The 12,775-nt window shown below is 34.6% G+C and overlaps 2 protein-coding genes across 2 annotated transcripts in view; both read left to right on the top strand.

Annotated features, from left to right (window-relative positions):
- kntc1 (kinetochore associated 1) overlaps positions 1-6,987 on the top strand; it is a 59,450-nt gene extending 52,463 nt beyond the window's left edge. The window contains exons 56-60 of the mRNA XM_084115449.1: positions 623-752; positions 2,640-2,729; positions 2,810-2,964; positions 6,505-6,607; positions 6,718-6,987. Coding sequence (XP_083971575.1) covers positions 623-752; positions 2,640-2,729; positions 2,810-2,964; positions 6,505-6,607; positions 6,718-6,768 — 529 coding nt within the window. The 3' untranslated portion in view covers positions 6,769-6,987. The remainder of the gene's footprint in view (positions 1-622; positions 753-2,639; positions 2,730-2,809; positions 2,965-6,504; positions 6,608-6,717) is intronic.
- A 3,311-nt stretch (positions 6,988-10,298) lies between these two features.
- Positions 10,299-12,775, top strand: part of hip1rb (huntingtin interacting protein 1 related b) — a 36,790-nt gene continuing 34,313 nt past the window's right edge. Inside the window, exon 1 of the mRNA XM_084115046.1 lies at positions 10,299-10,598. Coding sequence (XP_083971172.1) covers positions 10,506-10,598 — 93 coding nt within the window. The 5' untranslated portion in view covers positions 10,299-10,505. The remainder of the gene's footprint in view (positions 10,599-12,775) is intronic.

The following is a 12,775-nucleotide window of genomic DNA, read 5'->3' as shown; positions in this document are numbered from 1 at the left end:
TGCAGACAATGAGCTACAACCTAATTTTCCTCAAAATGAGCTTTATAATATAAATTGATCTCTAAGCAGGTGGCTGAGAGTCAAGTCTGAAGGTACCGTATGTGAAGTGCAAAACCCGAAAAGCACTAAGCACTGACTGGATTTCTTTATACTTAAGTCCAAGTTCAAAATAAAACACTATGAAACGTTCCATTGCTAATGTATGAAGTTGTCTGAAACACTGCCAGCGGGACATTAAACAGAAAGTGTTTTTCCGAATTCACAAGATTTGCAAGAGAACGCAAAAGTTTGTGAGAGAAGGCAAATATTATTAGCCAGAGAACGCAAAGTTTCTCGGGGGAACGCAAATGTTTTGCAAGAGAACGCAAAGCTTTGAAAATATTTTTTATCCCATCCCAATTTTTTCCACCACCATGTCCCTTTAGTCAAGTCAAGTCAAGTTTATTTATATAGCGCTTTTCACAATACAGATTGTATCAAAGCAGCTTCACAGTATTAAATTAAAATAATACATCAATGCTTGTTTCTAGTGGAAAATGTCCACGTTTGGTAATGCTGATCAATAGTATTGTTGGGGCTCCGTAACTCAAAGATGACCATTTCTCTTTTCTTTTTTTTTTAGATGTCCATTTTTATTCACTTTGGATCTGGTTGCCATTGCCAAGCGGTTTTCTCAGTTCAGTCTGCAGGCCTTCTCTTTGGGCACACTCTTGCTCATACCTTGTGTCAAAAAGAAGGAACCACAGATTCAAGTAGGTTCACAATTCATAACAATAAGAGGGATCATAACATTTTATTTAGTTTTTTTTCAATTGCCTTGATTCTATTTTTACAAGCAAATGGTAAATATCTTGTCTTTTATGAGAAAACGCTTCCCTGTCATTGTTGAGATTTTATGGTTTTCCCTGTAGGGCAGTGGTTCCCAGTGAACCTGTCATTATCACATGGGTTAATGAGCTGATGAGTTGAATCAGGTGTGTTTGATTAGGGAGACAAAGAAAACGTGCAGTGTTGGGGGTACTCCAGGACAGGTTTGGGAACCACTGCTGTAGGGGAAAGGGTCGCTATTACACATCTCCTGAACGAGTACAGTATCTCCAGATCAAAACACAGGCAAAGAAGCAGAAACAAGAGGCCTCATATGTAAGCAGATGCATATGAAAAATAATGTGATCATCAACAATAAACAGCATATAAATCAAAGCGGCCTAATGTTACCGAGTGAAATGTCGACCCAGGACGGTTAGTGGTTAGGACTGTGAAGCTTTGGCAGTGTTGATAGACTCGATCTACTCCATCTTTGTTTTGATCATCATTCTGAATCCGATCTGGGCGTAGTCTTTATAAAAAATAAAAATAAAAACAATGCGATTTTCTCAGCTTTTTGCTCAATTTTGCTTTTTTATGAAACCCCTTCAAGTGTTGATAAAAATGCATGAAGCTAGAATACAACTGTTTGTTTGTTTAAAAACACAGGGTCTGTTCGTTCTTTTGATATATTGCATGTTCAGATATGCATACAACTACATTTTCTGGGAGACATATGGCCTAACACTGGCGAGTTAATTGAAACGTATATGTTTTTTTTTTTGTTTTTTTTAAGTGCGTTTTTGATTATCTGTTATGAGATTAGAATTAAAAGTTTTGAAAATGTACCATTTGCTTGAAAATAGTATCAAAGCATTTAAAAAAAAAATGAAATGAAATTTTATGATGCTTTTTTTAAAAAAATAACATTTAGCATTTTCTGGAAGGTGTGTGTAAACTTGACTTCGACTGTTTATTTATATATACACTCTTATCATTTCTGAAGTTCCATTAAGTACTTCATTTCAAGACAGATATGACTGCAAGGGAGTCAGATTTTGATTCAGTAACAGCTCAGACAGATTCACAGAGCTTTTGTCAGACTGATTTTTGAAGGTTTCATTAAAAGTTCAGATATTTGCTTGTGAATCAGAATTTTGCTCAGTATATTTTTTCTTTCTTATTAAATTTAAAAGTGAATTATTAAAATAACTAAATATTCACTTTAAGTTGACAGCATATCTCATTTTCTGCCCACTATGTGATGTTACATGTACATTGTAAACCTTGTAAGAGAAACATTTATTTAACACTTTTCACAATATTGTTCCAAAGCAGTTTTACGGAGAATAAGGCTTTACAACCCAAAAAAGCTGAATGAAACCATAATAATATCATACCTTTTGTTTATCTTTGTTGTATGGAATAGAGTTTCTTGGACATTTTGCACATACTGTATCTATTTTATGCTTTGCAAAATAAAAGTGCTAAGTTTTGTATACTATGAGGGCAAGTAAATAATGATACGTTTTTTTCTCTTCCTTTAATTTTAATTACACAAACAGGCACTGAGTAATATGAATTAACAACATGTACTTAGGATACAGTTAATATTGGGGTTTGGTTTAGGGTTAGTTGCTTGTAATTATGCATAATTTACTATTATTACTACTATAGTAAGTACATGTAATGTGTAACTATGTCACCTTAAAGTATTGTGATTTTTATTTTGAATGTATACAAGCTTTCCTGTTTCACTGATCTATGATCTGAATGATGAGTTTGATTTTCAGTGTGTACTAAAACAATGTTTTGTGTGTTTTAAACAACAGAGCTTCCTGTTGTCCTGCAACCCTACCCTCATTCTGGATCAGATAGAGGAAAGCATGACCACTGGAGAGTTAGCCGGCATTCCTTCACAGGTTATTCCTTCTCTTATTGTTAAACAAATCTTTTCACAGTACTTCAGTTGTATATTTTAATTCATTTTTATTTGCTCTAGATTAGAGACACAGTGTTCACGTTCCTTTGTGAAAATGGCAAGTCCCAGACGTTGATGAAGACCAAACACTTCACTTATTTGAAGAGGCACTTGATCTCGAAGGGTCTCTCTAAACTAGTGCAGGAGCTGCTGAACTGCGTTGTGGAGCAAAATGGGTTAGTTGATCCTACTTGAAATTTCATACATCATTTTTTTCTGATTCAGTTCATGAGTTTGCTAAGTTAAACAGCATTTTTTTGTACTGTTGTTGTAATGGTGAAGCTGTTCTACATAACAGATTTACAAGGAATAATGTACAGTCACCCGGTCAGTATTGCAAAATAAACCTTAACAGAATGATCGGGAAGTATTAATACAAACACTGCAACAATTAAAGGATTTGCTCATAATTTACTCACCCCCATGTCATCCAAGATGTTCATGTCTTTCTTTGTTGAGTCGAAAAGAAATTAAGGTTTTTGAGGAAAACATTCCAGGATTTTTCTCTATATAGTGAACTTCAACGGGGAGCAACGCGTGACGTACACGGAAGTACCGACCCAGTGTTTACAAAGCAAACGTGCAAAGACTGAGTCAAACGGCCTTTACAAAAAAAGGTAAAACAACGATGTCGGACAATTTTGAAGTTGGAGGAGAAAATGAGATGGAGTTTTTCACCCTACCCTACGTACCTTTCCAACGTGACCACGTAATGCGAGTGAAAGACAAGCATTTGTGCTTGAAAAGTATATAAACTATATAAAGAAACTGCAATTTGGACCTTCAAACCGTTGATCCCCTTTGAAGTCCACTATATGGAGAAAAATCCTGTTATGTTCTCCTCAAAAACCTTAATTTCTTGAAGAAAGAAAGACATGGATATCTTCGATGACATGGGGGTGAGTAAATTATCAGGACATTTTAATTCTGGAGCGAACATATCCTTTAATACTGAAGTTCTCTGAGGTCAGATAGAATTTTTTTTTCGACTTATGAGGATCATTTGCTCCTCTAGAGCAACAATCTTTTGTATAATATTTAAATCAGGGGTCGCAACCAGTGGCACGTGGAGGGATAATCACTGGCATGTGAAAATAGCTAAATAGGTGTATGTATTAAATTAAAATGCATTCCCTTGAACTTGCATACAGACGTACTGTACATTTTGAGGTAATCATTACTCAATCACAGAGCCTGTTTTAAGTTAGGAGCTATAGCTACTATTAAAATGTGAGAGTTTAAAGCATGCAGTGTTTCTGACAAACTATGTGCATTCTTCTGTGATTGAGTGTCATAGGTTGCCGATCCCTGCTTCAAATTAAGGTTTAATTTTACATTTACATTTCATACATTTCATACATTATTCAGAAGTTAAACATTCACATGAAGATACTGTTTAGGGAAAGTAACTACTTTCAATACATAATCGGTATTTATATTTGATTTGATGTGTGTCAGTTTCATTTGTCATGTTGTTGTTTTTTTGCTGTTGTTTGAGTAGTAACAATCAAGATATAACAATATCTTGATTCTGATAAGTGGGTGAAGGTTTCTGCACGTTTTGTCTTTTGAGAAGTAATTTAATTACAATTCTACTTTTTTCTGACTCCAATTTATTATTGATCATTTATATGATAATTTATCTAGACATTTGATTATTCTAATTAACTCTTTACTCTTATTGTACTCGTTCATTCGGGTGCCAAAGTCGCACAGGGTCCTCCTCGCACCGGCCGTTAATTTTTATGTGGGCCCACAATCACAAACTCGCCAGTCTGATCGATAACCAGAGGTTATAGCTAAAGCAGTTTAATGCTGCTATTGTTAAAAGGTACCCATGTAGCCCCCTACAGTCGCCTATATAACAACTTAAAGCAGAGACAATGACCAGATGTTATGGCCAGTACTACGAGAAATGCTGCCCCATGCTTACTATTACCTCGTTCGTATGTTTATCTAGCCGCCTATAGTGAATGTGACTGCATAACAATGCAGGAGTCCAGAATCTCGCCAGATGATGTGCCCCATGCTTCATACAACCCGTGATCTGGACGCAGCTTTGCGGTAACAAATGGATACAACGTAATCTACTAGAGTTATAATTTTGGAGTAAGTCAAAATAAAATAAAATGTAACAATTTATTAATAGTCAAGTAAATGTATCATGCCAGTTACATAATCAATTAAACGACAATCAATACAAAACATCAAATTCTCTGGAATTAAGAGTAAAAGATGTATACCTGACATTAAAAAAATACATAAATCTGTTTAAAGAATCACCCTGAGCCTTTTGAAACATTTCTGTAAATACTCCTGTCTACCAAGACAGAAACCTCTTTCAAATGGAAACATGAGCTAACAATGGGAATCTGCATTAATCACAGTCCCAGACCTGGGCAGTTTACACCTTACTGCATTACCCGCCCGCCACAGTAAGCAAAATATCTCTTAACTCTTAAAACTAGGGATGCACCGAAATGGAATTCTGGGCCGAAACCGAAAATTCTGGATGCACTTGGCCATTCATTTATTTTAATTATATTATTATTAGACTTTTAAATTGAATGCAATACTTTTACTGAATCTGAATAATAATAATAATACAAATTTAAAAAAAACTACAAGCCAACAAAATAAAATAACCACACTTTTATTTAAAGTGACACAAAAATTGGACAGAAAATAGCCCTATATTAAAATAATATTAAATATCAATATATTATTACAACAGAATCAGATTTAATAGATTTATTTTTTTACCAATTATCAAAATATAGTTCTACAAAGCTATTATTATCAGAGCATGTGAGCATCTAGCAGGGAGTGGGTCAGTGAACGAGAGCACGGCTACAGCACAGTATCAGGCTATTGCAAAGAGAAACATGTCTACTACAGAGAAATTTCATTATTCGTTATTCATTATTATTCGTTATTTGAGCGGACTTTACTTTTCCGGAGCAGAGAAAAGCGGAGCCGCTTGCAAAGTTACAAAACATGCTGCGCGAGAGGGAAACCTGATCGCTGAACACGGAGGGGCGGCCTATTTTCTGCCTTTTTTTTTCCCCTCTTTCTGCCAAAAAACGAAAATGTAATTTTCAGCGACCAACATTTCGGTGCATCTTCTGTGGGGATGAGACAATTGTACCAGTCGCACTGAGAAATTTAAAATGATCACAAACATGTAGAGTGTTGTTGGACAATCGTTCACATTAAACCATATAGATTTGTAGGTGAATTTCAGGTGATCTTAGCATGAGAAGAGAAGAGATGGGGAAAGAGGGGGTGATGAGGCGTGGTGCTCGGTGTGGTGCGTCTCGGACGGTGTTCTTACTTATGCAAGAGTGTTCAAATGTTAATTTCAGAGAGAGTAGCCTTCTCTTCCAGTTCTTCCAGTTTCTCCAGTCTTACACTGTTTTAACTGAAGCGTTTTAACTGTGTTAACTGTTTTAACTGAAGCGTGCAGATTTTTTATAAATCTATTTTAGATTTATAAAATTTATTTATAATTTCCAAAAATGTTTCTTCACAAGTAACTTGCAGTTTTATGTTTCAAACGCTAGAGGGCCAGAAGTTACATTGTGTAGCTTTAATGATGGAGGTATTTTTATTAGATAGGTGTTCCTAATCTTTATAAGTAAAACAAGTTAATTTGTGTTTCTAACACGAAGTTGAATAAAAGAATAGTTTCACTGTCCTTTTTTTCCTTTGAATAGTGAAGAAGAGGCCATTTCCTTTGCCCACGAATATCTGAAATACAGAGAGATGAAAGGAGGACAAACAGCACCTGTGAGCGACACACTCTCGGATCCTGTCAGGGTAATTTTTTTTTTTTTTTACATTTAATTGCTTTTTATTTGTAATGAATGTTTATTGTGGTTATATAAAATCTACTAAGGTTCTCATTTAATTTTTGTTTTGTCCTTCAGGTATTTTTGGAAAAGGCACTTAAATCTAGGGGTGCTCAAACATCGGCATAAGATAAAAAAATAAAATAAAGTATTTGTAATCTGTGGGCAGTAATACAGTAATTTCACTCTGACTGCAAGACTGCACAAGTAAAATGTTATCTGCTTGCATATTTTACATTGTATATTGTTACTTAATAGTATTTCAGTACTCATGTTTTGTGGATATAAACACCATTGTGTATGTAGACAGCTGATTTAAATAAAAATTACTATTACTTTTTTCGAAAATATGGAAGTGTTTATGGAGCATTTTAAAAAAGGACCAAGATCATCTCCCGTCACGTGTCACTGTCATGGCTGGTTTGGACCAGAGCCTTTGAAAAACAGAGTGCCGATAGACTACCGTAGGAATTGAAGAATGCAGAAGTAATGCATCGTTGGGCAACCATTCAACCCCGTTCATTTCAGTGTTTCTCAAGCACACTTGCTGGTAGGTGATTAAATGACTCAATTTTTGACATTCCTCGGGAATCTAGCCAGTAGTGGTATTTTATGATTTAGTTCATGTTTATCATTAGATAATATATAGTTGTACTCTAATTAAAGTTAGCTGATGTGAGCAACAGTTACCATAACCATGGCAGTTGTTAGATAGCATACTGTGATGAATGTAAAATGCTCCACACGTTTATTGCTCCCTGTGACTAATAATTGTGAAAATTATTATTCCATTTAATTTCCCAGAAAAATGGCTTGTAATCTTTTGAGAATGTCAAAGATCTCATTCTCTTGATTCCAACCTTATCTGAAAGAAGCACATATTACACTGCTGCTGTAGTGATACTTGGAACTTTAATCTATCACTTTACTTGTGCATAAAGAAATGTATACATCTTTCAGTAAACAGGGCAGGTCTAGTGAAGTGACGGAATTGCAGGCCGACTTTAATTGAATGAAAGAACTACAGTTTGTTTATTGGATTTACAAATTGTTTTTGGATGACATTTCATTTTGCTTTATTTTGGATAACAATTTTTTCCCTCACTTTTAGGAGGTGGTAGAGGAATCTCTAGTATGCAGTAAATCTCAAGTTCCAGCTGTTGAACAGATGGGATTTTCTTATGGCCGAGGCTATAAGCACAAAGTGAAAGTAGTTATTTTGTAAATATTAGTTCGATGCTATTAATGCAAATAGTGGCAGATACTATTTGCACCTCACTATATTGTTGTAGCTGCATACAAACAGTATGCAATAATAACATTGTGTATATGATGATATTTATAAAATCATTATTTATTCTGCCTTCTCTCATTTTCCATATCAGTAAACACCTCTGACACATTTTTTGTTTTGTTTTGTTGGTAATGTTTTACTCCTTTTCTTGTGATAAGTGACCATGAAAGTGATTTAATTCGTCACACTTTATATTAGGTGTCTTTAACTACTATGTACTTGCTTAAAAAAAATAAGTGCAATGTATTTATTGTGTTTATGTTGTATTGCAAAAGACTTTTGGTGCTATAGAGGTGGTATACGGGCAGAGGTGGACAAAGTACACAACTTCCTTACTTGAGTGAAAGTACAGATACTACTGGTCAAATATTACTCCGTTGCAAGTAAAAGTTGTAAAGACTGATATTTACTTAAGTAAAAGTACATAAGTACTTGTTTTTAAAAGTACTTAAGTATCAAAAGTAAAAAGTAAATGTCAATGCATTGTTTTATTATTGTTGCATTGTTGTATGTAATACTTACGGTACCTTATGCCTCTGAATCTATGCCTGCCCCTACCATCATATCAATATCAAATTTATTTCTAGAACACAGCTCCAGTAGTGGGATTGAATGTGAGATTGAATAAGTGCACTCAATAATGTCCACAATGGTTTCGGACACCCAAATGGCTGTTCCCTCAAATTTAACGTTTTTGGGCTTTTAGTATGGATATGTTAGCCTTACTGCTATAAGCTAGTGTGCTCCAAAACAATGACAAAATTTGCATTTAGAAGACAAAACCCAACGTTGAAAATGAAAATCAGATTGATGTCAGAATCCAACGTCAGATTGACGTTAATCTCCAATATTGGACAGACGTGGTATTGTGGTTGAAAATGAAAATCGTGTTGACGTCAGAAACCAACATCAGTCGGGTTGTAATGTCAACCCAACTTTCATTTCCAACCAAAATCATCCCCTAACTGACATTACTTTCTAGTCAAGTCAAGTCACCTTCATTTATATAGCGCTTTTAACAATATGGATTGTTTCAAAGTAGCTTTACAGTGATTATAGGAAATTACCATAACTGATTGTTTAGGCTTTACAACAGCTAGGATAAAGTTATTGTCCAGCTTAAGTTAGTTTTGATTGATTGATTCACTTCAAGGACCTTGACAGAAATGTAGTAGAGTAAAAAGTACGATGTCTTTCAAATGTAGTGAAGTTAAAGTAAAATGTTTCCAGAAAAAATAATACTCAAGTAAAGTACAGATACTCAAAAAGTGTACTTAAGTACAGTACTTAAGTAAATGTACTTTGTCGCTGTCCACCTCTGTATATGGGTAGGTTAGGGACAGGTTTGGTGGTATATGGTTAGGTTTAAGGGTGGGTTAAGGTGTAAGGGAAGGCTATAATTATTGATGTACTATTATGTAATTATATACTGGTGTGTGTTTTTTTGTTTTTTTTAATATAAGTACTATGTAAAAACATGTATGTACATAATAAATGCATTGTATCAAATGATAAATTGAAATGTTAGTACATGTTAAAGACACCTAATATAAAATGTCACCAAATAATCTTGCACTGTTAAAAAAAAAAATCTATTGTGCTTGATGCAGATTAAACACGCAGTGGCACACAAACGTACAGTCTCCATACACCACAGCTGAATCAATCTGGAAGTGTAAGCCGTTTATATATTCTGCATTTTCCACACATAAAAATATATTTTTTTAAGATTGAAATACTTCAATTATATGACAAAATTCTAACAAATAAACCAATGTCTATGCACAGCACTGTTGTGCATGGATAATTAAGGCTATGATAAAACTGCAATATCCCATTTAAAAAAAAGAGTGACTAAAAGAGTCACTCTTATAGCTTTTGCCAGCTCTGTCTAGCTTGGCATTTTCCCGGTCTTAGGATAAATCACTCAACATGAAGTAAAGCTTAAACTGAAGGCCTGATATAACAGTAAATGGTATTGTTTGGTTCAACATACTCACCTGTTGATCAAAAATTGTATTTAACTTGTACCAGATTTTTTTTTTTCCTCTTTGTTTTGTGACTTTGGAAGTAGCCTTTATTCTTTAAATAGGCCTACATTTTATCACTTTGATTATAAACTCGTATTTTCCTTATTCATCAACTTTTTGATAACTGATAAACCAGACCTGCTGGAACCCATATGTCTTCTAAATAGAAATAGAAGCTGAATTGCAAGTTTCAGATGGGGTGCACTGTATACTGTAGCGCGTATGACGCAAAGGTAGCACCTCTGCGATGATTTATCACTTTATATAGCCTATGTGAACTCTTTTGACCAGATGTCAGCTTAGGCGTTATTAAAACGCGCATTATTACTCCTCCCACAGACAGCAATGCTGTAGTACGACTCAAACCGGCAAGCCACGAAGCCAGAACAGGTTTTTCTCCATGTCCTACTTACCGTCGCAACACGCAAGAAAACAACCCTCACACAGCCACACTGGATTGTCTAAGGACGGATACTTTGGAGCATAACACGATACGATAGGGAACTGTTTGTTAACCATAAACCACGAGAGCACCATAAAGGATGAATTCAATACGACAGGTGCCTTCGCGGGTTAAAAGCAAGAGGACGGAAACGATGTTAGGAGGCGAGAGAGATCATTTCGAAAAACAGCAGGTATGGCAACCTATGTAACGTTATATAGTTGATATCTTGTTGCGATGCTAATGGTTAGCGTTCTTATGTGGATACTGTGCTAGCAATGACTACATTTTACGACGTAATATGTTGTACACTCGAACCAGCAGAATAGCCTACGTTACTGTGGATGCACGATTACAAACACAGCTTGCGTAGGCACTTTCTCATCTACACTATTGCAGTTATAGCGTATTTCCAGACATGTCGGCCGTTAAAACATTCAAGTGTATTTATTATTTTAAAGTGTTAAACTCAAACTTGCCGAAACGAAACAATAGCTAGGTTTTCAACAACTGGCAAGACCAGTTTATTTGACATAACGTCATCCGGGGACTCGTTGAACCTGTCCATACAAAATGATAAGAACACAAATGTTCACCACGTGATATTAACATATGTTATTCTTTTGGCTATGATTATTAATTCTAGACTGCTTCCAGGATTATCTGACTGTCACTGGACTAAGTTATATGATTTGTGATGCTCATGTGCACTGTCAGAGTAAAAATAAATGGGATGACGTAAACTGTATCAAAGTAAAACGATGTATTTATGCCATAGATAGTTTTTTACGGTTCCTTTTTTAGATTTAGCAAACTACAGTCACATCTTTCTCTATTATTTGCCCAATAATTATAAAAAAAAAAAAAAAAAAAAAAATGCTGAGACATATTACTATACTATACAATACAAATCACATCAATAATTAAATTGGGATAATATTGAAGTACAGGCATGCATTTATGGGCTAATCTTGATTAAAAAGTTTAAATAGACAGACTGATAAAAACAAAAGATCTGAAAGCATGGTAGTGAATTGCGGTCTTATATTACTAATTTGGAACATTTCAAGGGAATTAAACAGAAACCTCTTAATCAAATAAGATCCAACTGATATCAAACTCTTGATGTCACAAAAGTATGTATAGATATACTATACTATAACTTGTCAAGACACTTACCTTAAAAACCTTAAAAAACCTAACCATATTTACTTGGGGTTAAGGGACGCATAAGACATAGATCTAGGTCTGATAAGTGTCCCTTAACCCCAAGTAAATATGATTGAATTAGAAATAAATAAATATTAATGTTTACTGTGGTTTATCCGTACATTTTGATATTTTAAATTAGTGTTTCATGTTGATCTTACAATGACAATGATACTTTTCACATTACCTATTAAGTTGCTGTTAGAGGAGAGGGGCAGAATTTGTGTGATAAAGCATCATACATTTGGTTAATTACCCTATATAAAAAAAGAGTTACACTATTTTAAGGTGTCATTGTTAGACTGTAATCAGCGTATAGATTTAAGTACTACTGAGTAATATTAAGTAACTACATGTAGCCTACTACAGGGTTAAGATTAGGGTTTGGTTTGGTTTAGGGTTAGTTGCATGTAATTATGCATAATTTATAGTTCTTATTATAGTAACTACATGTAACATATGTAACAATGACACTGTCAAATAAAGTGTTACCAAAAGAAAAAGGAAAGCATGTGATGTTAATGATGCAATGGCTGCATTTTTTCTCCTTAGTTATGCAGGACCAAGAACCTGGTTTGGCAGGTTCTTCTTCCCTTTTGCTTTGTATTCCACACATAGTGTTGTTGCTGGTTAAAAATGGTGAGGATCAGTCAGTACTAAGTGACTTGAGATATCAGGTAATGGTTTGCATACTATAAGTAGCTTGTCAACTAACTCTCATTAGAGTATTAGTAGACTTTTAGGTTAAGGTTTGGTGTTTTGGTAATTGGAATAAGTTGACATGTAGTTGACATATAAAGTTACTTATAGTCAGTCGGATGTATTTTGGGTCAGCATCAAAATAAAATGTTGGCAGATATTAGGTAGACAGTCTACTAATACTCTGGTAACTGACATGTAGTCGCAAAGTGGACCATCGAAATAAAGTGTTACCCAGTTAATTAGTAGTTTTATGATAAAGAAAATTAAACCATGAAATATTTTCAGAAATGTTATGTGCTTCCAGAAAGGTATGTCATTTAAAGGGATAGGTCACCCAAAATTATAATAACGAGTATAACTTGTTCTTCCACGTAGCACAAAAATAAATGTAATGCAGAATGTTAATGACTGCCAGCCTCAGTGACCATCCACTTTCAGTGCAACTTTTGTCACTCTGTC

The sequence above is a fragment of the Abramis brama genome (assembly GCF_963993115.1).
Source record: "Abramis brama genome assembly, chromosome: 5".
Lineage (NCBI taxonomy): Eukaryota > Metazoa > Chordata > Actinopteri > Cypriniformes > Leuciscidae > Abramis > Abramis brama.
This window is presented reverse-complemented; position numbering and strand designations above follow the sequence as displayed.